The sequence below is a fragment of the Poecilia mexicana genome, unplaced genomic scaffold (genome assembly GCF_051168715.1).
Source record: "Poecilia mexicana isolate PSO_F unplaced genomic scaffold, ASM5116871v1 scaffold_9, whole genome shotgun sequence".
Classification (NCBI taxonomy): Eukaryota; Metazoa; Chordata; class Actinopteri; order Cyprinodontiformes; family Poeciliidae; genus Poecilia; species Poecilia mexicana.
The window spans coordinates 29,420,981-29,445,954 of NW_028263378.1; the positions used below are offsets into that span (position 1 = coordinate 29,420,981).

General features: G+C 38.5%; 1 protein-coding gene and 1 pseudogene across 1 annotated transcript; both read left to right on the plus strand.

Annotated features, from left to right (window-relative positions):
• Window positions 1-1,557, plus strand: LOC148157748 (uncharacterized; annotated as a pseudogene).
• A 5,960-nt stretch (window positions 1,558-7,517) lies between these two features.
• LOC106932224 (tetraspanin-15) lies at window positions 7,518-23,114 on the plus strand. The gene is made up of 8 exons (XM_015010818.2): window positions 7,518-7,849; window positions 11,091-11,276; window positions 12,543-12,617; window positions 12,761-12,856; window positions 16,324-16,437; window positions 19,238-19,288; window positions 20,488-20,604; window positions 21,903-23,114. Exons 1-8 carry the CDS (start codon window positions 7,763-7,765, stop codon window positions 22,236-22,238), a joined length of 1,062 nt encoding a protein of 353 aa, XP_014866304.1. The 5' UTR covers window positions 7,518-7,762; the 3' UTR covers window positions 22,239-23,114.
• The last annotated feature ends 1,860 nt before the right edge of the window (window positions 23,115-24,974 follow it).

Sequence of the window (24,974 nt, forward strand, 5' to 3'; positions counted from 1 at the left end):
CATTCCTCCAACGGTGAGATGAGACCCCAGCATGGAGCATGGAGAGCTGGACAGAATCTGCAAGGCTGGACTGAGAACAGAACGCCTCCCGTTGAGTTACAGAGAGAGATCCAGAGACTTGGCTCTCTTTTGGAAAAGGAGAGAGCAAGATGGTTTGAGGAGAACCAAAAGCTAGTCTACGTGCAAAGAGAACTGGAGAATACAAAAGCCGAGTTACAAGGGCAGAAAAGACTCAAGGAGATGAAGAGAGAACTACTGACAGGGGAAGAGTTTTCTGATTCAGTCTCTCAGACGAGCTATAATCGCTTCCAGGGTGCACAGCGACATAAAACACAAGAAGAAAAGGCTGCTGCAGAAGGAATTTGAGCAATTGAAGGTAGCTCATATTGCTGGTGAGGAAGCATTCAGGTCACAAATCCAGGCAGAAAAAGAGAAAAGTGACGCCCTCCAACAAGAGCTGGATCAAATCAAGACTCACTACGGGGAGCTTCAATAGAAACATGAAGCTGCAGGTGAAGGGAACCTGCAGGTCGACATGCAGATGTTTTATGAAGAAAAAATCAAGCAAGAGCAAAAGCTCCTTGAAAACCTGAGAGCTGAGAAGGACGATCTCCAAGAAAAAATGTCCAAGGAGATTGCCTGCCTGCAGGAAACAGAGAACCGTCTGCAGAGTGAGCTGGTGCTGTATAAGATTTCATACCAAGAATTAAACAGGAGGAATGAAGCAGATGTTTCTGCCCTGTGAGAGAAAGCAGAAGTTTATCAGTATGAGGTGAATTGTGAGAAAGAAATTAATTTGGAAAGAGCCAAGAATGACCATCATCTTATCAATGCACTTAGAGCTGAAAAGAACAATCTGCATCAGAAAATGGCACTAGAGTTCTCTTTCCTGCAGCAGCAATCCAGAGACCATAAAACATCTCCAAAGTGAACTGGAGCAGGCTAAAGTTTCTTACCAGGAGCTTAAAATTACATATGAAGGAGATGTTTCTGCTTTAAGACAGCAAGCAGAAATATTTAAGCAGGAGGTAGATAAAGAGATGAAAGCTCACTCACTGAAAATGATGAGGGACCAAAAGATTATCAGCGAACTTGGAGCCGAGAAGGACAGTCTCCAAAAGCAACTCACTGTCCTCCAACAACGGTACTGTAGGTGTGAGGTTAATTATAAAACAGAGCTGGAAAATCTGAAAACGGAGCTCCAAGACAGAGATGAACTAGGACCTCCAAGAAGAAAAGTGGCCAGGCATCAAGAACCAAACGGGGAAAAAACCATTTATGACCCTTCATCCATGGATCTGGAACATCTATTAGAGAATATTGAATTTCCTGATGAATCTCCCAAGGAGCTAAATGACTTTGTAAATGAGATGCTGAGAGATTCAAGCATCCTTGATCCTGAAGCCATGGAAGTGACGGACCTGTGTGTGGAAACTCTGTCAGAGAAAAGGGAAAGCCAAGATCCTGAACCAGTGGAGGCGTCTCTGAAGAAACATCTTCAGTGTGGAAAACGATGTGACACACTTTGAGCCTCAAGAAGCAACAAAAACTGAAGAGAAGCAAAAAATCCTCTAAAACAAACAAATAACAAAAAGTGTCCAGGTAAGTTCTGAACCGTTTCAAGACCTCAAAACACATCTCATAATTTAGACCAAAAAAATCTCTTTTCTTCACAGAAAAGAGATTTTAGTTCTTATGAGGGCCTTTCTGTAGGAGTTTGTATGTTCTCCCAGTGTTAGTGGAGGTTTTCTCTGGGTGCTCCGGTTCCCCCTAGATTTCCAAAACCATGTAAATTAGGGTGATTAGGGCTGCTCTGGAAACCACAGTTCAGAGGAGGAGCTGCATCTCGTAGGCGGGGCTAGGTCCAACCAGATGCTTTGCACAGCTGAATGGTTGCCATGGAGATTAAATGATTTCTCAAGCATGCATGAAAGAATCAAAACAACACTCCAGGTGAGTTCATGACTAAGGAATAACATTGATGTAAATAAAAAGGTCATTATTTTTACATATTTTTGCCCCCCTTTAATACAAAAGAACTGTCAGAAAAATATAAAGGACAAGATAGAAATATCTGAACAAGATATTTTTTCGGACTGGAAAGGGCTGGACGGCCATCAGCCAGAAGCTTGGTGGTTTTTGAAGCATATTTACTTCTCAAAGTGCTTTACAATAAAGCCATATTCACCCAATAACTCATTAGATATTACAGGGTCTTTATATGCATCTTTGAGCTTATATGTACGATTTCATTATCTATCAATGAGTTTATAAATCAAACTTGTGAACCCATTGTTTGTTTCTTCAATCCATTAATGTTGGTTGTTGAACTGATATTCTGCCCTGGAATACTCAAATAATCTAAAGTCTGTCTTTGAATCCTACTCACATTCTTTGTATCAGATAATGCTGTTTTGCTAACTGCTGCTCACCATTATATGTCATAATTTTGCCCTTATTTTATAAAATATTAGTCTGCATTTAGTTTTTTAATGTATATTTTCATACTTTCATCTTTGTGTTAACCTGCATGCTTTGATTCCCTGCCACATTTTTCTGCTGTTGAATTTTCCCGTCTTTGAGACAATAAAATATATTTCTATTCTATTCTGAATCCCAAACATAATACTTTTATTCCCCGTGATGACTTCTTACAGTGACGTAAAAGAAGGTAAGTCCCAATGTATTGTCATACATGTGAAAATCTACATCATCATTAGCAAAAAATAAATCAATAAAGTTATCATTTAAAGGCATATTTACCTGCACATTTAGGAATAAAACAAGTAAAGACTTAAATTATAACAGACTAAAATGATCCAGTCTATAATTTCAGGTGATTCACAGTCACGTCTTAACAGTCACAAAGTCTGATTAATGGTTGAATCTAAAAGAAGCAGGAGAATAAATCCTTTTATTTCCACTGATTAAAAACCAGTCATTCCTTGAAATCTTAGGGGTTGGTTTGATCAAACCACAGAGAGAATAATAATAATAAAAATAATAATAGTCTGGGGTGACGCAAATGCAAATGATTTTGGAAATAAGTTGTTTACCCCTCCCAGCGACATGATCCAGTTTAATCAGCATGGGCTCAGCTCTCTGGAAATAGAAGCTTTTTTTTTATATTCACACATTGTTATTAAACAGTACCTAAAAAAATAACTTTTGTTTCCCAGAGCTGTCAGCAGTGTGACAAAGCACAAGCCCATCACAGCTGGCACCGTCTTCCACCCAGCAGTAGTGACAGAGGAGGATGTTGAGACTGATGTAGTTAAAATCGACAGCAGACTCTCAGAATAATGTAGAGGAGCAGTGAAACATGGAACACAAGCTTCATTTCTTTTTTTCTTTACAATTGCCCACAGTTACTTTTCCTCCTTAAATATCTGCCATCCATTAACAGGGCAATATTATGTTTTCCAGCCATACGGATTTCAAGCACCCATACAAACCCTGTATAGACTATAGAATTTACAATCCAGATAATAAACACATAGAAATAAATCAAAGCAAATGTATCCATGAGGGGAAAAATGAAATGGCAAAGGGAATAAGCATTGAAGGCACCAGAACACATGTACTTGATAAGTTTGTGGAAAAGCTTTGCTTTGTAATAGAATCTTCAAGGTGTCTCCTGAATCTATAAACTCGTCTCATGTATTATCAGGTGGACTTTTGACCCATTTTTTTTCACACAAACTGTTCTGAAATCTCAAAGGTTCAAAGGGTTCTTTCTGTTCACTCTGATCTTCAGTTCTTTCTAGAGAGTTTTAGTTTTACTTTCTCTCTCTGAAACCAACCAACACTTTCATTGGCTGTACATCTGGGACAGTTGTGTCATACTTCGAAATCCACACTCTTTAGTTTTTGCATTTCTATCAACAGTTTTTCAATAAGTTTCAAGTTCAGAGTTGTTATGGTTCTCTTTAGGGAGTATAAAAACCCAGCATATTTTCTAATATAGAACTTCTTTTTACTAGTGGGAATGTAATTTGAACTGGACTCAAATTTTGCATGTGATTTCAGCTGAACTTCATTAATAAAATCCAGGAGTTGAAGTACTATCTGTGTTTCTGCATTATGAAAACTTTTACTCTGGGTTGATGAATTTATTTATTTATTTTTGTCAAGTACATTGTTATTATGTTCAACATTGAAGGGGTAGGCTATTTCCAAAGTTATTTCAAAAATATCTATCAACTGCTGAGGGAGGCCTGGTTATGAATGACAGAGCAGAAAAAGAAAATAGTGAAATATCAAAGAGAAAACAGACCAATGGGAGGCATGGAGAGATAAAAGTACAGCAAAGAATGAAAAAGCATTATTCATGCGCTCTACACTAAAATGCACACGTAAAGTAGACAGACATGCATTTCCTTTTCGTCAATTTAACATGTCAAATGTGAGCTGATTGGACGCACATCTGCTCGCCCTTCCTTAATGTGTGACAGTCTCTCTGTTTGCTGTCATGCCTTTATTACCACCATACTGTCAGTCAGCTGACAAGACTGGCACAAATACACAGTATCTTCATGAAAAAACATCAACCAACATAAAGTAATGCATAATTATGAAAAATAATCAAAGTCTCAAAGGAGGGGCATTCGTCTCTTCTTCACAAACTCCTGCTCTTTCTGAAACTCCACCTTCAGGAAGTCATCACAACATGGCTCCTGTATTAACCCTTTAACAACGCTGCACTGCTTGGCTAGTCTGAAGGAGCTGAGTGAGGAGAGCCGCTCTATGAGATGGACGTTTGGAAACAGCAAGGAGGAGGAGCTTTGCTTCAAAGGCGGAGCTAGGTACAACCAGGCTTTTTCCACAGCTTGAATGGTTGCCATGAGAGATTAAAGGATTTCTCAAACATGCACGAAACAATCAACACAACACTCCATGGATGTTTTTGATGGGGGAATAACATTATAATGTGATGCAAAGCTCCAACAAGTTGATTTTACATAATACTTTAAAATCAAATAATATCACTGTCTTTTCCAATTGACCTAACTTAGCGCTATGCAGATGAAAGCCGATTTGATCTGACCGATAACATAGTAATATCTTGATGTTCTACTTAAGTGGCCCTCTGGAGTCTGGAAGGCCACATACATATCCATGGCAGGCCGGATTTAGCTTGAGTTTGACACGTGAAATACGTAGGCAACATGTGAAAAAGTTTTAGAGGTATAAAGACTTTTGCGATGGGGTGTAATTATCAAGCAGCTGTAGAAAATAAAGTTCTTTGATTGATAAACAGGTCCATAAACTCTGGATGACTTTAGAAAAACTTGGACAGATGTTATCAGATGGAACCAGCAACCTTCTGTAATACTGCATGTTTGTTTGTACAGTATCAGTACAGCACATGCCAGTACATGTACTTCTCAGTGATGACATCACCACACTTGTACAAAGCAGTATAAATAGAACTACCTTACATCACTGGATTAGTATTAAAATGCTTCCTGTTCCTTCTGATAAACGCTTTTATTGCCAAGACAAGCTGACAACCTGACGCTGCAGCAGAAGGCCGCTTACTCCCAAAACGGCAGCTGGTTCAGCCCTCCAAAAAGCTCCATTAACCAACGTGACCTTTTTGTATGACCTCAATCATACTATGAAAAAATACACCCCATTGTGTGTGGGTACATAATGTTGCATAATTATATCCATAAACACATGAAAAGGGGAGTCTAAGGTTTGTCAACAGAATGATTGGTTTCTCTAACATAACAAGCAAGGCAATTTCAAAGTGCCAAATTACTGCCGTAAGCACTTGATTTCCAAAGTGCTTAAAAAAAATAAAATAAAATTATGGTTATTTTGGGTGATGTTGTGAAATATGAGTTATCTGTTCTAATCATTTATCTTAAAACTGGAATTTTGCAATGTACTCTCAGGTTTACAGGTGCTGTGAAATTTCTGCAAGAAGCTCATTTTTTCATGGTTAGTTTATGTCTTCTGTGAATGATTTGTAATACTATTTTTGATTTATTTCTACATCTGTAAGTATATTATATTATAAATCCAATCCAGAACCTGAGGAAGACTTAAAATTTGATATTCACAGACACTTTCCATCCAATCAGACTGAGCTTGAGCTATGCTACATTGATGACTGGCCATGAAATGCATAAACATTTTGGTAGTAACCTAACAAAATGTAAAAAAAAAAAAAAAAAAAAAAAACATAATAGGAGCATGAATACTTTCGGTGCATCTAAGTTCAATAAATGTCATCCAGCTACTCGCTGATTTTTATTCCAAATATAGTTGTGAAAGAAAAATCCGATCTTTGAAAAATACATGTGCACGTCCTTCACAGGTTGTGGTCTCCACAGAAAGCTGCAGCTCTGTGCGTGGTCGTGTGTGTGTGTGTGTGTGTGTGTGTGCGTGTGTGTGTGTGTGTGTGTGCGTGTGTGCGTGTGTGTGTGTGTGTGTGTGCGCGCACACACACCACAGTCCGGGAGAACCGGCAGGCTGCCAGAGAATCACCTGGATTCAGATGACTTAACTCCTCAAATGGGTAAAAAATTCTGAACTGAATCTTAATTCTGACCCTGGAGACTGGCTCTCAGACAGACCAATAATCTCAAGGCAATTGCAAACACGAAAGCATTTCTGGACTTTAAGTGTTACTTCTGACATTTTCAACTGATTGCCTTATTAGGAGTTTCCCATAAATTTCTCTAAGAGTCAACAGAAAACTTAACTTAAATATTGAAACGCTGGAAGAGCTCATTCTGAGAAAAGCACCCCGATCACTCTTTACATTTAATAATCTTCTTTCCATCAGTGGTGGAAAACAGATTATTGCTGATGCTTGCACAGAGTGTGAATTATACAAGGAGATTCAATATAAACTGATGACTGTGACCTATGTCCATTATTACTGTACCATACGCAGCGGTACTGAATCTAGAGAATAAAAGGACTCAACAAGGAAACCCTCTTCTATAGGTGGTCATCCTTTAAGAAGGAAGTTGTCAGATAATCACCAGGGTGATCTGATCTAAGCAGCTTTGCATGTGTTTAATTCCATTTGTGAACACATCAGTATTGCCATCAAGATGGCAACAAATGAGTCAAAGCAACCAATGATGCAATTTGAAGCAAGAGCTGGGATTAGGTGTGTGCTGACCATAGTAAAGCAGTCTGGATAATCACATGACACAGGGACAAAATGTTTGCTAATTACACTGCTCTCTATTTATATTCTTACCAAAAACGCTTTACAAGTATGCATTACCAACAGAAATTATTTTTGGCCCACTGCCTAGTCTGTCACGTTTTTTGAGATTGGAGTTGTTTTAAGAAGTCCACTTTTGGTGTTAGCACCTGGTTTACAATGCCATGTGGCTTCAGGTCGTCAATTACAATAAACACAATGTATATATGATGTGCTTGTATGCGTAGATTCAGTTTGTAAAAAAAGTTTAAATGAAACAAATTTGATGTTTACCCTACCTGTGAAGCTGGTGAATTGGTGTAACTGCTCCTTTAAGAATGGAGTCAAAACAAAGCGTGGGGCGGCTAGCCGCACGGAAGTGGTTTCGTCTCGGCGGCTTTACAACAGCACCTGTTTGAGAAATGATAGCTCCTGCATATTTAATATCCAGTTACCTCTAATAACTGTTTCTCATGTCTCAAAGGGAGTATTTTATATTTCATTAATATATTATACATATATTTACATTAAACGAGCTACACGAAGGCGCGTTAGCTAGCCTGTTAGCTAGCTTGATAAAAGCAAGCAGCCATGCCGTCCTACTCAGAAGTGAGAAAAAGCAACCACTTCTACTATTTCATCAAGTTCACACTAAATGTCTACTCAATGCTTTTCTCGGTAAGTGCGAGATGCATTTTATTATGTCTGTATCCTCTTGGAGTTTATTTGAGTCTAAATGCCGAGCTAGAGATCAACTTTCGAAGCATCTTTCCAGTCTTCATTTACATAACACTTATTTTTAAATGTACCGCTTGCTCCATACCCACAAATGTTTAAGAAAATATAAATTCATATAGATTATAAATGTATGCTATCCTCCCAACAATTCGGCATACACTACAAATACATTTATGGCCTCTCTGATAGTAATTTCAATCGAAATCAGTAACTCGCCCTTAACCACAGAGCACTTCTACCTTTAAAGCATCACATATAGCTGGGCTTTTCTGATATTTCATTAAAATCATTGTTCCTTTGTTGAATCGCACACATGGCGCTTTTATAATAAACGCAATTTGGTTAATAATAAACGGTACATGTTATTGTGATGGCTTGGATGGATACAAGCTAATAGATGAATGATTCATACCGGTGGAAAATATTCAAAACACCGTAACATTTTATAGTGTAATACGTTTACATTGCGCCAGGAGATGGACAGTGTTTTAACATAATTTCCCGACATATTCACGGTTCCATTTGTCTCTTAGACAATACAAAGCCATCAGTCAGTGGCCAACAAACAGCACGGTGGTGCAGGGCGTTGGATGCTCTTAAAGGGATGGAATGATAATGGAATTGATTCTGCCGACACAAAACACGAGCAAGTGAGAAGTACAGAAGAAAAATACATCAACCTTGCTGCTGTTTTCTTGCTCAGAGATTGTTATTCCTGTCATTACGGCGTTATGACCTTTTAATATATTTAGCTTAATGTCAGCAAAAATATATGTCAGCAAAGTTTGATTTCTGTAACAAATATAATATAACAAATCTATTATTTATAGCCTTCAATTTTTGGGAATGCATAAAAATGTAGAAAAAATTTTAATATAGGGGCAAATTAACAAAAAAGTTGTTAAATGTGCTGTTTTAAAAAGTTGTACTGATGACTATTTTTGCTTTGTGGTTCTTTGTCTATTAAGGGGGAAAAAGTGCAACAAGCCAACATTTGTCCGCTTTGTGGTCAGAAATGTTGTGAGATGGCCAAATTTGTCTTTCTTTGCAATTGAATCTTCTTCAAGCTAACTGGCTGTGTGCAGAAACAAGTGGGAGAAAGGGTCAGTAGTGGTTAGCTCTATTCTCCATTCAGAAACTCCTCTTATGGCAGAATGATGTGTGGTTTCCTGTTATAAGAACCTCAAAGAATTTGAGCAATTTTAAATCAGGAGCTCTCTCAAACTTTGGATTTATTTATTTATTTATATATATATATATATATATTTTTGTAGAAAATATGTAAAATATTCAAATGAAAATGTAGCTCATTCTATTGACATGGTATTGGCTGGCGTTTGCAAAGAAGCCAATCCAGGAGTGCCATTCATTCAGGAAACAAAGCGTAGAATAAGTCTGAATAGATCTGCCCTAATCTGGCATATTGTCACCAATAGCAGATCCAGAATTATTTTCAATATCAGATCATATCGGTGCATCTCCACTTTTATCCTCCTCTGTTTTCTACAGAAACATCTGTCCTGGAACTTTGTGTTGAATGTGATTGTAAACCATTCGTAGCTTGATCCTGTTAGCGCTCCAGAATGCCTCTAATGTGATTTGCCTCTTCCTCTGGCTCTCCTTTCTGCTGCTGTGATTTAGGCCGCTGTGGACTTCCTCCGCAGACAAAGGCTCCTTTGGCCCCAAGCTAGCCATGTAGACTTAATTAGAGCTATTGTCGCTGTGGGAGTGTTGGATTTAGCTAATGTCTGTAAAGTCTGATTCTAATGACAGAAGGAAAGCGGCAGGTGTCCGGTGAGATTGACCCACACTCACCCAGTGTTTGCTTTCTCTGACTGACGATTGTACATTCAGAGAATTAAAGCGTGGTTTCAAAAGTTGACATTGATCAGATCTTTGCTGTGTCACTTTTCTGCCATCAGTAGACTGATTTAGGGGAGATATAAAGATGCTGTAGCTAAAAGGAAGGTTAGTGCTGATATGGGATGTGGGAAGCCAGGCTGGATTACTTAACAAGGTTTTGTACGAGGTTCTCAGCTGTTAAATGGAGTTGGAGTAGATTGCCTCTGTGTCCAAATGAAAATCAAAAGCAAAGACGGCTACTTCATACTTCATGTATTCTAGCACTTTCCATTAACCAAATGAAAGTAGTGCTAGTGATTCAATTTGAACTAAGTTGGTAACTCACACCATGCAGCAGCTGAGCTGGCAGCTGTTCATGTACGACAGAATAATCGTTTAAGGTTAATAAATACCATTTTCTATGGATTTATACGTTTATTTATGTATGTAATAAAGGCTAACATTTTATTTCAGTTGCTTGTATTTGTGCTGTTGCAAATGGTAATAAAGGTCTCATAAATTAGATTAATGTTTAAGTGCAAAATTACCTGGAAAGGCATAAAAATGTTCTTTAGGTATAAACTTATTGTTGATGGAAATCACATACCCACTTTTAATCTCAGTGATGCTGCTTTGAGAACTTTTGTTTTAGAAGCTGCCACTCTGATTGAAATGTTGTGGATATAATCCCAGCTTTTTTTCTGGACTTCTGCCTGACTCAGTTTTAGGTCCCTGTTCATTTCTCTCTACCCCCCCACAAAAAAAAAAACTACTATTGGGAAGTTTAAAGCTCTTCTAAAAAAAATCCCATCTGTAACCGGAGAGAGGCTGCTACTCTTCTGCGGGATGTTGTGCTTGTATTAACTGATTTAACTGGTTCACACTCCATTAAGACTGGAGAAGGACAAAATCAAACACAGCAGAGTTATTTGCTGTGTTTGATTTTAAGCATAGCTACAAGCTAAAGGGTTCAAGACAGTATCAAATAGTAAATAAATAAACTATATTAAGCAACTTGTGGAAGGAATCCCAAAAGGTTTGGCCCAAGTCAAACACTGTCAAAGACGGTTATCCCTGATACTGACCAAATCTATGTAAACTTTTGAATTCGAGGAAAATTGCAAAGAACTTTCTAAAAAACATTCTCTCCAAGTTTTCTGGCATTGAGCAAGTAGAACTACTGTAACTTTGTTAATTCTGACTAAGCTAAAACAAGAGAGGTTTGGTCTGACTGGACTTCAGACGGTGAAGTCCAGTGTATGTAAATATGTGGCTTGGCTGCCGTTCCAAACTCGACCTCAGGTCTCCGTGTCACAAACCACCTCTCTTCTCTCCACAGTTCATGGGCCTGTGTGTGTTGTGTGTGGGAGTGTATGCGGAAGTGGAAAGGCAGAAGAATCGGACCCTGGAGGGTCTCTTCCTGGCTCCCGCCGTTGTGCTCATCCTGCTGGGCCTGGTGATGTTCACCGTGTCAGTGGTGGGAATGGTCGGCTCCCTCAGGGACAATAAGACCCTGCTGCACATGGTAGGGACGCTGGACGAACGTCTGCAGAGTTAGCTGTTTACCTTGTTTTTTTAAAGCGGGATAGTGAAATTAAACGATACCTGATGCGTCTCTTTGATTAAACTGCTTGGATCTTTTTGATTCGTGTTCTGTGACTGAAACTTTACACTTTGATTCTGATTAGATTATCTATTCAGCTGCAAATTCAAACCAAACATGTTCATTTTAGAATATTTGTGTCTAATTACATATATTACCACAAACATTACATCTAAGAAATATAATTTACAGAGTGCAAAACAGTTCGGTTCTTAAAACATTAATACCACCAAACAGTTTGATGACCTTTTTCCTCCCTGCATGCAAAGACGCAGCTGTTGGTTTTGTCAGTAACAGAGGAAAAGCTCAGAAGGAGTAGGGCTGCATTATTGTGGTTGCTATGCAACCATGTAATTAGCTATAGCTAAATAATCAGTAATAAAGCGCAAAATGAAGTTAGAAACAGAGAAGTCAGTGATGTCTGTGTGTTTTTGAGGAGAAGATTAGAAAGTCAATAAACCAATGACATAGCAATAATTTAAAAGAAAAGAATGTCTATTATTGTGTTTGACTCAAACAATAGACCATGAATAATTACTGTTTTTATCTCAGGAGGGTTTTTTTTTTTTCTTCCTTACTTCTTTTTGGAGGTCTCAAGCCTCTGTTACTGGTTAGAATTATTAATACAGAATGAGAAAACATCTATTTTTTTATTTTTCCAGCTGCACCATCATGTATTCTGGTTCAGTTTCAGCCAGATAAAGGCAAAGAACAGATGCTTTGATGCATAATTATGATCTTCTCCAACAAGTAATTATTTTGTCATTCTTTGTGGGAAAACATCGACCTCTATCAAGCAATCTGCAGCATTTTTTTGTACTTTCATGATTTTTACAGATACAATTGTAAAGTTGTCAGTAACATACTGCACGTGTTGGATAAGTTTCACCTTAATAGCGCAGCAGAATGAAAAACTGTAGTTTGATTATTGAATCAACAACAATGAATTCTTAAATTGAACCAGAGTCTGCACAAAACAATTTAGATTAGTTTTAATCCCCAGAAAGAAAACCAGAAACAGGAGGAGAGACGTCAAAGGAGCCTGGGATTCATCTGTTTTGGTAGCAGATCACTATTTTAAGAAGACTATAAATCATTCTACGTTCAGCAGTCTAAACTTTTCATAAGCGGAGTAAAAAATAAAAAAAAACACTTTTAATCTGCTAAATGTCCCTTTTCTCTCCGCAGTTCCTCTGCGTTCTGTGTGTGCTGCTACTCCTCCAGGCAATGACTCTCGCCATGGCTCTCATCTTTGAAAAGAAGGTAAAAGTTGTTTCATATCATGTGTGGCTCTTGATGTTTTTATCTAGCGATTTGATTGCTTGCAGGCAGGTCAGTCAGGGCTGCTTGGTTGATATTTTTCCTCGTCACCACCATCTGTGTGTTTCTGCTTGTGTTCTTTCCAGACAGTTGCGTTGTTTCAGAGCACCATACGGGAAGGAATTAAACACTACTACGACGATCTGGACTTCAAAAATATCTTGGACTATGTCCAGCAAAAGGTAGGATTATACTTGGCTTCACTTCTGTCAACAGTTGGGACATAACTTTGTGTTTCTAAGTTACATGAAACTTATTGGTTTGTGATTTAATGTCAGCTACACCCTAAGGTAGTTGCGCAGATAATTTTGCGCCACTCATTTTTGTAAATCACATACGTTTTTTGTTAATTTAATAATTTTTGGATTTCTGTAACAACTAAATATTATAACAACTCTTTCTGACCCCTTACCATAATATTCACTTTTAAAGAGAAACTGTGTTCATAGCTGCAGCTCTCCTTTAATCTTAATTAGAAAAGCGCCTGGGTGGACATAGCTCCGCCTTTGAGGACGAAGATCCTCCTTGGAGGAGCCACTCCATCTTTCTGCTCCTTCAGACTAGCCAGTAGCAATTACCTGAGCTCATTATATGAGCTACTTCTCTGTTCAACGCTGGTAAAAACACAGTTAAAGGGTTAATATAGGAGCCATGTTGTGATGACTTCCTGAAGGTGGAGTTTCAGAAAGAGCAGGAGTTTGTGAAGAGAGAAGAGAGATTTTAAGGTGTTAAATTGCAAAGTCACATTTCTTGACACTAATGGCATTTTTCTAACAAGTTACTTGATTGTACTATAAAATAGCACTATGTGCCTTGAAAATACATAATACTGCTCCTTTAAAAGCATTTGTAGTGCTGAAAATAAAGCCAAACGTGTTTGGCTTTATTTTTAAAGCCAAACACGTTTGGTTTTATTTTCAGTTCATCACATCAGGAGTGTTTGCTTTTAAGCCACAATTCAAAGAGAATTTCTGAGAAACTTTTCACAGCAGACAGCTAATTTGAGGAGGGCCGACATCGGTGCGTGGGACTGCATGAAGGAAACATTTTTATTACCAGCAGGGCAAACTATTGATCAGAATATCACCCAGAGGCTTTAAAGGTGTGGGAGCTTGTTGCTTGTGCACTTTCTTGCACACAGCCCACTGGTCCTGATATTGTGACATCATCCTGTTGTAATGGCATAGTGCTATGGATTAGAACAAACTATGTCCCACTCTGTGGGAGTGCCATTATTCCTCCCTGCCTCGCCGCCGAGGCCATTTCATCTCCCAGTCCTGCTCTGTCTGCAGGGTTGGAGAGAGCCCAGTGTGGATTTGTCACTGAAAGGTAGAGGCTCACAGCAGAAGTGTGGCACTTTGTCATGTTTAACTGGGAGGGGAGACAGCTGCACAGAACCTGTTGTCACTTTGAATGGCAATTTCTCAATGGAAGAGTGGGCAGACTGTCTCAGGCAGAGAGGATGGGGACAAGTGTCTAATCAGCTCCTGCAGCCCAGAGGTAGGCAGAGGCTGGAGCAGCTGGGGGACGGGGTTCTACGAGCAAAGAAAGCCAAACAGGACAGCCGTCTGGATTCATGTTAACATCACTTCTACGGGTTCAGATGTGGTTCTGCAACTAAAAGGGCTTTTATTTTCTGTTTCTGTTAAAGACAGCCTGGCAATTTTTAGAAAATGTTTTTTGAAAACATTGAATGTTAATTAATAAATCATTTTAAATCACACTAAATGTGTTTTAGAGCTTTATGTGTCTTTAGGTTTTACATTTTCCTGACCAGATGCAGTTGTAACACGTTTGCTGAGTATTGAGAAGATTGCAGTTTTTTTTACGACACTCACCATTTTCTTCTTTTTCTTCTTTTTCTTTTAAACAATGTTTGTAGTCTTTATTCAAATTCAATTTGATTCAAATTCAGAAATACTTTATTGCACCCAAAGGGCAATTAAATGTTGTTTTCACTCATAATAGTTGAAAATTCTTCAATGTTTTCTCTCAACTTAATGCCCAGAGATATATCTGGCCATTAAGGGCAGTTGCATTCTAACTGCACAAATGGTTTGTTTGCATGCATGGCACTTAAAATTTTGTGATTTACCAAATTTAGCATGCATGAATAGCAAATAGTTGTTTGCTATTTACAATAATAATAATAATAATAAAAAAAACATCTGACATGTTATTTCTCTCATTATTGTGGCCTTTAGGAGATAGAAATAATTTAGGTAATTTAGGACGTAAAACAAGAGAAAATTAGTCTGATTTAACTTCTAACAGTGACAGGGAAAAGGCTGTATGTTTTTTTTTTGTTTTGTTTTTTTTCTTCAGTGTGTAAGCTTCTAGGTTAATATGTATTTGGTAGCCTGTGTAGATAAACTCTTCTTCATGTTGATATCACATGAAATCCTAATGGAATACATTAAAGTCTGTTATTTATTACACAGCCATTAGTGCTAATCTTAATTGGCCATTTCATCTTTTTATGCTGAAAGCAGGAACCATTTATGGGGGGTGAAAGTTATTGATTAAAAAGTTAATGCAAAGTGGAATGATCTTATCGACTGACTAACGATTAGTTAAAGAGCTGGCATTTTCTTAGAAACCTGAGTTTTCTCAGAGGGGAAAAGGGGTTGACTGTCTTTCCAAAACAGGAAGGGCAACATTAAAAAAAAGTCAGCCGTATTAAATACTGACTGAATGAACAGTTAGTCGTTGATTTCTCACATTAAATTTAGGCGTATTTATTCACTATAACAAAACAAAAACCCATTACGTTGCTGAGTCAAAAATAAATAAACCAATCAATAAAATAAAGTATGTAACACACTAAATTCCCTATGAACAGGGATGTTAATACATAGTAATGTAAGATGATTTATTTTTCCTTTTCAATTAATATGGTTTCATGTGAGATTGGTTATTTGCTAAGGATGTTCCATGGATGAGTGGTGACGTTTCTTTCTTCGGTTTTTTTTTTTTTTTTGGGTTTGTTCTTATGAGGGGCTGATACGTTATGCTGTTGGGTTACACGGTTGAATAAAAGTCTGCACAGCTACGCTATTCCCTCTCAGTGTCTGCTCTTTCTCTACCCACGACCTCCTATTTTATGGTGACACCGATTTAGATCACTACTAAGTGTTACAGTACTGTTAGTTTAGAGGAGGGCAGACTTGATCGCCTTCGTATCACATCAATAATTAGTTTTGGGTGAAAAGTTGACGCTGCTTCGCCATGCAGCATAACTGAATGAGCGCTATTAAGGTGAAACTCAAGGAGCTTCCAGCGTTCTTACTTCAACGGATAAAATGCATTTTTCCTTCCAATCGGACTTTGGACCATTCCAACTTCTTGCTGTTCTGGGATAGTCCGCCATTTTTAAGTCTGTGTCTGACTCTGCTAGAAGATTACCAGCAGCGCCCTCTGCTGGATGACGGTCAAACTACACCACTAAAAGAATGTTGAAGCGGAAGTTATTAGTTCGATCAATTAGAATTCATTTTAATGTAATAAAATTAGTTAAAATTTTAGAACTAATGACGTCTTATTCAGTCTTGTGTCTCAGGTGTGTTGAGATGTTTGTAGATTTTTTTCAGAGAATTTTCTAATAATCCTTGAATTTCTGTTCTGGTTCCTCATCTGTTTCATTTTCCAGTTTTCTTGTTGTGGAGGGGATGAATATAAGGACTGGGGAGTCAACCAGTACCATTTCTGCAACGGTACCGGTCCACTGGCCTGCGGGGTTCCATACACCTGCTGTGTTCGCAAGGTGAGCGTGCCAACGCCTCTCCAAACATCGCCCAGGCTTTTGTGTTTGTATTGTTAGATCTCAGAACTCAGCTGGATGCTGTTTATTGCACACAGTCATCCTGCAGTGATGGTGTATTTGCAGTATGCTGTCGGGTTTGGCCAATCGACAGTTCTGAGAAAAGTGTTTGCTCCCATTTTGATGACTCCAAAGTTTTTTTTTTTTCCTTTTATATTTTCCTAAATATTCAGATCAATAAAATTTATTCAAATGTTGGACAAAGATGAACTGCAAATACAAAAATCTGTTTCCAAATAATTGCATTTGTGAAATGGAAAAAGCTATCCAAAGCAACCTGGGTTTATGTTACAGTATATTAACCACATTTTAGACCCAAAGTGTGATGAGCCACTTTTCGATTAAGTGTCTCTTTCTGCACGACAACTGGATCAAAAAAATCACTTCAACAGAGCCTTGCTTGAAGTTGTTGTATTATAGTTGGAGTTAATTCTTGGGTGCTGTGGTGGCACAGGGGCAAAGCATGACCCACATATTGAGGCCTTATGCCTCATGGCGGTGGTCGCAGGTTCGATTCCCGGCCTGGCAACATTTGCCGCATGTCCTCCCCTCTCTGATTACACTGTTTCCTGTCAAACTACTTTCAAATAAAGGCCACTAGAGCCAACAAAACCTCAAAAAGAATTCTTTATTCCACTTTCTGAACCATTTGAAAGATTTGTTCCAGTTCATTTTTTACATGTTTGACTGAAGTAATGAACCAATTGTTTTATCAGTTTTTTTTATTGTTTATTTTACATTGGCTGTTCTTCTCCTAGTTGCACTGACTGAACAAATTAAAATTGCTTTTCCATGTTTGACCACCTTATGAAGCTGTTGGTCTATTTCAGTGTTCTGTACTGGTGCAGAGTTATCCATTGGTAATTCAGTGCATTTCTGTCTGTACATGAGTCGATTCAGCACCGTTTCTCAGATTGGTATCGACTGATACTAAACTTCAGATATCAGATATCTGTATCAGAAGTGAAAAAGTGGATCAGGTCAGCCCTAGTTCTAGTTGATTTTTCTGGGAAGTCGGAAATTCCCAAGTCCAGATTCAACTGGAACGCATCACTAACTCTTTTTGTCATTTGTTAATTTTCTGTCATCAATTAATCATCAGCTATGATCATCTTCGTTAGATCAAACCGACAGGATCAAGTCAGGCTGCCTAAAAAATTTAACAAAATAAAGATGTTTAGTTTGCCGATTGCTTATTTTCTGTTTTGTTTTTCCGTTCTGTGATCACCGTGCGCTTCCGTTTAAATCACTACACAAGGTATCTGTTGCTGCATCACGTGTTGACCGAAAGCTAATTGACTTACTATGAATTGTGAATCCCTAAAGCAAGAGGAGACCTACTTCATTTGTATCACTACGTGGCTAAAACCAGGACCACCGCTGAGCCTGTTTCTGCCAGATAATAGCCAAACACTGATACCACATGCTCATCAACTATTATCAGATTGACGTGGAGCTGCAGCTCACTCACAGCCATCTTGTTTGCTTATCTCATATCCTGCTGATAGACACACATCCAGAGAGCATCCAGGCCGGGACAGAAATGTCTGGTGGTTTTATCAAATGAAGGAGAGGCTCTTGTTATCTGCACAATAGAACTGTAATTGACTCCACAATGAAAATGTATTGCCTGGCTAGCAGGAGACATGCTGCTATTTAAAGCTCTGTGGCCTTTGGGAGATTTTTCAGTTTAAATAAAATGTTAGCCCCCCTCTGGGCCCCTCCACAGGCCCACAGCCACCCCGGTCCCTGAGCTTTAAGGACTGATAATGCGCCTGGAAGCTGAGGACAGATAAATTATGATAGAGTCCTGCAGTCCTCTCTTTTTGCACGCACACACACACACACACACAGATTACACCGATTAAAAAGACATGTCTGATGTTATCAGTTGTTACCCGTCACGGCTGCAGTCAGGTTTTCGCTCCAAATGGTCGGTGTATTAGAGGCTTTTTAAAAGATGGAAACATGTCACATACAGTGCTGTCCATATCTGTGCTCAGTCTAAAAATAAATCACTTTTTTTATTGCAGTAGCAGAAATGTTTGTACTGTGTACAATCCTCTTTTGCCAATAGGACAACTTTCATAAACGAGTAAGAAAAAGTGTGCACACCCAAAACAGGCTGCGGTGAAAACACTGTAGTTGGTCTTCCAGGCCACTTGGTGGCGCTGTAATGCTGCCAGAGAATGACACAAAAAACACAGAATTTTTGTTATTGTGAGAGAGACACACCTGGATGGCCGCAATACGGAACTGGACTTTTGACATGTATCCACCCTGGAACCCGGTTTAAAAAATTATCATTTCTGGTCTCCCAAAAACACCAAAAATGTGTGGACGCAAAACTTAAACAAAAACAACTGCAGACACATAAAATTGTCTTTGTGGCCCTAAAATGATTTAAATTAATTTAATAAAGTAACTTGGCCTTTAATATATGAATTACTAGTCTTAAATTTTGTCATTTCAGGACTATTTAATATATTTAGTTGTTTCTTTTCCTTGTGGGACTTTTCTATCAGATGAAAGTTTGAGTCACAGTTAGTTTTCTTTATTCCCTAAATATTCCTGGTCAAATAAAAAAACTAGATTTTTCGGTTGATACTTTTATTATTACATAGAAGGAATATATTTCCAGTCATCTTGACTAGAGTTTCCAGTAGATGTGGAGTCACACTGTGACTGTCTCATCTCAGGTCAAACTTTGTGTCTGATTGCTGCGTATTCTGTCTCTTCACAGCTGGGAGAAGTTATCAACACCCTTTGTGGCTACAACACTCTGAATGAACAGGTATGTGTGAGAACATATTTTATCTGCTTTTTTTCTTTATCTTGTTGGTTTTGCACAGATTCTTCACAATGTATCACAGCTCCTGCCCCTTACTACTGGCAGCTGTAGAATCTACAGTTAGTATTTTCCTCATCTAGAGAAGTATGAGCCAAAGAAAATAATAGTGTGTAAAAATAACTTTTTCTCTCCAAGCTCTGTTTGTTCTGTCTCCCAGAACAAAGTGCTCAAAAGAGATTCCCGACTGATAATTAAAGATCGACACGGTTACCATGGCGTCAACTTTTAGCTCAGTCTGCAATTAAACAATCATAGCTTTCATTATCTTGGCTTTCAGGTTATTAACTAAAAAACACTTGAACACACACATACACACATACACTTTTGTACTCATGCAGCTTTATACAGTGGCTGCACCACAGATGATGAGAATGTCATGGTGTTTGAAAAATACAGATATTAAATTCTAAACACTGCTGAAATAATAATAATAAAATGATGTTGATTTCAATGCTTGTACTTTGATTTCAAAAGGCAGCTGAAAATCAGATGAGATATTGGAGCATTTTGAGTCTGAAAAAGTGATGAATTTTGAAATGCAAAAAGAAGAGGTGAAGATTTCTGGGGGAATCTGGACCCAGCGACTGACCGGTACCTGCTGTCAACAGTAAATTTACAGAAACACCCTAAAAAAATAATGGAATGTTGTGGGAAAAATAAAGCATTTCCTGTTTCCCAAAACAGAATATGAAACTTATGTAGATTCATTACACAGTAATGAAGGCCTTAGTCCTCGACGCGGCTGTCGCAGGTTCGCTTCTTGGCCTGGCGACCTTTGCCGCATGTTTTCCCCTTCTCTCATTACACATTTTCCTGTCAATTCACTATCAAATAAAAGCCATTAGGGCCAATAAAACTTAAAAAAAAAAATAATAACCTTGTATTTCACGCTTCACAATTTGTTCTATCACATAAAGTCCTTCTTAAAAAACACTAAAATTTGTGAAAAAATTCTGAACTTCCTAGACACCAAATGCATCACCCCAAACGAAGCTAGACTGAAGCTCTTTGTAATTTCTGCAGCAGCTTTGGGTTTTTCAGAACTTCTGCTTTCCTTCTAACTGGAGGATGAGGGGCTGCAGTTTCACTTTAGAAATTCTACTTTCTTCTCATTTTCTCCCGCTCTGCGCTCTGGCCATCAGCGTGAAACCCTGCAGGAGATGATCCATGTGCGCGGCTGCATCCATGCAGTTAACCTCTGGATGAGCGACAACATTGGAATAACCGTCGCCCTCTGCTGCGCCATCGGGCTGCCACAGGTAATTGAAAACTCAGAGCCGCAACTCCCCGAAACTAAACGGCTTGGAGGCACCTAGAAACTAAACTGCCTCGTTATTTCCTCTTAAAGTTTCTAATAGATGTATATCTCTCTGATTGTTTGTCTTTGAAATATGATTTAGTCTGAAGTGTCCACCGGTCTCCCTCAGTGACCGCTCTCATAGTTCACCTAAATCATTTATTTTGTCACACCTCATTTTGTTACAATTTTTCCTGTAGGGGACGTCAGATTTTAGGCTTGTTACTAATAACGTTTCTGTTAGGAAGAAACAAAAGACGAAAAGCATTGAAAATGGATAGCTTAACTTGTTGACTTGGTAAGTTGCTGTTTATTTTTTTGCTTCTATTTTTAATTTTGCACACGTATAAATAGTTCCTCTACGTCAAGCGATGGGTATAATTTGCAGCAACTTGTTGCAGTTAGAGTATGTTTAAAAAAATTATTTTATGTAATCTGTATGAAAAGAGTGCGCTTACAAATGATTTCAGAATAGAAAACCGACTCATACGAGATTGGCTTCTGCTAAATTCACTGAATAAATCATCTGTTGAGGTTTTAAATTTTACCCGATCGTTAATGTTTACGTCACAACACGGACGCTATGAAGCTTACGGGACATTTGCCTGCGCTGTAGACGGCCGTCCTCCACTGTGAAGAGAGAAGTGCCGAGCCAAACGAGGCAGCTGTTGATGTTAGATTGATATGTGGAAGTGTTATTCTCAACCGTTGTTCTTCAACGGTTTGGCTGCGTTATTTTTCCCTTTGCTGTGGCGCACTGCACTAAGTTAATGATACCCACATCTCCAGGTTTTATTTCACTAACAAGATTGTTCAACTGCGGCACAGCGGCTCTGGATCACATGTACATTAATAGCTTTTTGGCCCTCCATCAATGCGCAGATGCACAAAATTTCCAGTTGTAAACAATAACATGCTACACTATTTTCTACTTGTCTTTTAACTAAATTATGACTATTATTCATTAAGAAAATAATGACATTGTCTATGAAAATAGGTAATCTTATAACAAATAGTATTTTAAGTAATATAAATATTTATGTTACACTTTGTTGACATACATTTTAAGAATGTACTGAAGTGTTTCTGAAGCGCAAATGAGCCAAAGGTACGGATCGTGCTTCCTGAATGGATCATTCACTGACAGGAAACACCACAATCGCCAAATGTGTTTTTTCGACATTCGCGGAATATAGACAGAGATTTGCTCACATTTGTAATGGAAACACAGCTGATGAGTGTTTCCCCCTCCACCTGCAGCTGCTGGGCATCATCCTGAGCTGCGTCTTCTGGAACCTGCTGGTGGACATGAGCGAGTCGGCCGACATGGTGGACTTTAAGCTGAAGAAGTCCGAGTTCGAGTACAGCGAGCTGGACCTGGCGGGCGCCGGCTGGTGCCTGTGCCTGCCCAGGGACGGCGGCTACCTGCCCGTGCCGGCCTCCGAGCCCGAGCTTGACCCCATTGACATTCACCTGGAGAAGCTGAAGAAGCAGCCGCCCCGGACCCACGCCCAGCTCAGGGAGCTGCAGCAGTCCCGGTCGGCCAGCGGTCTGGACGAGGTCGACGTGGGCCGGCGGCAGAAACGGGACCACTGAGTTCATCTCCCGTCCAGCCTAGTTTTTGTTGTTTTTGTTTTTTTTGTTGTTTTGTTTTTTGTTATTGTTGTTTTTTGTTTTTTTTTTGTTTTGCCTTTTGGGGTTTTTATGCCTTTCTTTTTTTTATTTCCTTGTCGGTGTAATTGATGACATTCATTTCGGTTGTGTTGCACTACTCAAAGTTTGTACGCGAACCATTGAATCAAAAGGAAGTGGGTCGGCTAAAGGGATCAGAAGTACTTTTCGCACTTTGTTTACAGCAAATTTCAAGCAAAATTCCTTTTAAAAGAGAGATTTCCTTTGTTTTGTCAGTCATTTCATATTTTTTTAAGCCTTGACTGAGCCACGGCTCATGTGCTAAAGCTTACCTCAGGCTATTTTGAAAATAGCCCAGTAGTCAGAGGACGAAACAGTTTTGGTTGTATAAATAAATTAATGGTTGCTTTTCAATGTGTGAGAATAGGACTAGCCAGGTGTGTCTTGCTTGTAGCGTCTGTGACGGATTTATACAGTTTGTGTAATGTTTTTATTTTTATTTTTATGATTTTTAATTTAATTTTGTGCAATCACTGTACATTGTAAGACTGCTGTTTGTGAAATAACATGGGATGCATGTTTTGTACTGTATATGAAGTCATTTTAATGAAGAGGAAGAAAAAAAAGCTCTGTACTTGAGGCTTTTCCATTTTAATAAAAATGTTTTTATTCCTTCCATCTTTAAAGGAATTCCTAAAGGTATTATCCACCTGACCCGGAAAAAAAAAAAGAAAAACGGACAGTTTTTTTGTATGAGTTGCATTATTTTGAGCTTCCTCCCAGCTCCTGCCTTGTATAAACACTAATGTCCTTGTCAATAAAGCTGAATTTGTCTACTTATTTCACTCTGTTTTATTTCATTACTGAGAATTGAACACTCACTATTCAAGGACATGAATATCTCTTAAAAATAGATATTCGAACCATTATGTTCCTTTCTCAGTGCTGCATAACACAACAGACATGTTGTAATTTGTTCAAATAATGTTCACAAATCTGAATTTATAGTGATTTTTATTTTCTAATTCATATCAACTCCAATTGTCTTCAAATCAATAGCATCACTGCCTAATTCACTGTTTTTGATATTTTATTTCTACATGGCAAATAGTTTTTCAGTAGAGAGATAGAAAGCCAATAAATCCAGCAGTCACGATGCTGCGTCAGAAACAGCTAATTTTTTTCACCTTTCGTGACGTGATGTGATCAACAACCAGCAGGTTGCTACTGGTGGAAAAGACGAAGTAGATGAAGTAGGAAGTGGCAGGAGGAGGATTTTAATGACGTTTAATGACTTAACACCGAACAAACTTAATCATTTCGCCGTGAAAACTCAATTTCACGGCGAAATTGAGTTTTTTTGAATATCAACAAAGCGTAATATCAGCAAAATTTTTGCGCACATTTGGAAACGCAGCTGATGGACTTTCGACCTGCTTCTCGTCCAATGAGTGCTGAGATAGGCTGCAGTCCTGCCCCCAAGAACCTTCCAGGGTAAGCGGCTGCACAAAGGACGGATGGATAGATCAGGGTTATGTATTTGAGAATGTTTCATTTTCATAAACTACTTGACATGTACAAATTATGGAAAATTCACAATAAATCCAAACTTTTGCACTTGAGTTGTTTTGTTGTACAAATGCTTCTAACTGCTTTAAGAAACTTCAAATAGCTGCCAGTGAATGTGATGTTTCATAATGAATGTAGATATAAGGTTCTGACCAGTGATCCTGACATGCCAGGATCGGGTGGTCCAAGTCATTTCAGGAGCCAAATCTCCGTCTTGTTTCATCTTTCCTATGTTTTAAATGTTGTATTTTAATTAAATTGACAAGCAACACACGAACACACACATGCGCCTCTTTTTCCAGCTGCAGGTCACTAATCTTTCTCTCCCCCCTCCCTCAGTCTCTCAGATAATCAACGGAGCACGCAGATGGAATAATTACACAGATTTCTGTTGCCTAAAACAGAAAATCCTCAAGAGCAGGGTGTGTGAACGTCAAAATAACCTGCGATTATGATAATGTGGCCATGTGTTTCGCCGTTATAAGTCATAAGAGGAGCATCAGACACTTTTTACTCTTTTATCTGTCACGGGGCAGGCTCACTATTTATATCCATGTTGCACAAGTGTTGAGCTCAGATAATAGAGCACAATTCCACTATACTCCCTGGAAATGGCCGAAATGACACTAAACGGCCCTCGCGGTGCTCACATGTTGTCAACAACCTTCAGCAAGCTCTGCAGGGAGCAGATGAACTACAAATTATCTCTAATTTGGTTTGTGTCATTACGTCGTATTTCATAAACATCCCTTCCACCTTGTGAAAAATCAAAACATGGCGTTTCCATCGGGGGTTTTGTGTTTGGTTTACAGACAAAACGACAGTGAAAATAAATCCTTGAGAGAGGGAACAAAGAAATTGGCCACCTTGTTCTGTATATCTGGAAATCTTAGAGTCAAATCTGTGGCCGAATCTCTGAAAACCCAGGTGAAAAACAAGTCTGCATAAATGTACTAAAATATAATAGGATATATTTCAGAAATTATAGTAAAATTCATTTTAAGAGTGCTATTTTGAAACAGCTTATTTTGTACCTACCAAATATTTTGCTGAATTTAAATACTATGAAATCTCATTTTAAAGTGCACATTGTGTGCTGAAGTGGAAAAACTCTATATGTACTTATTTTAC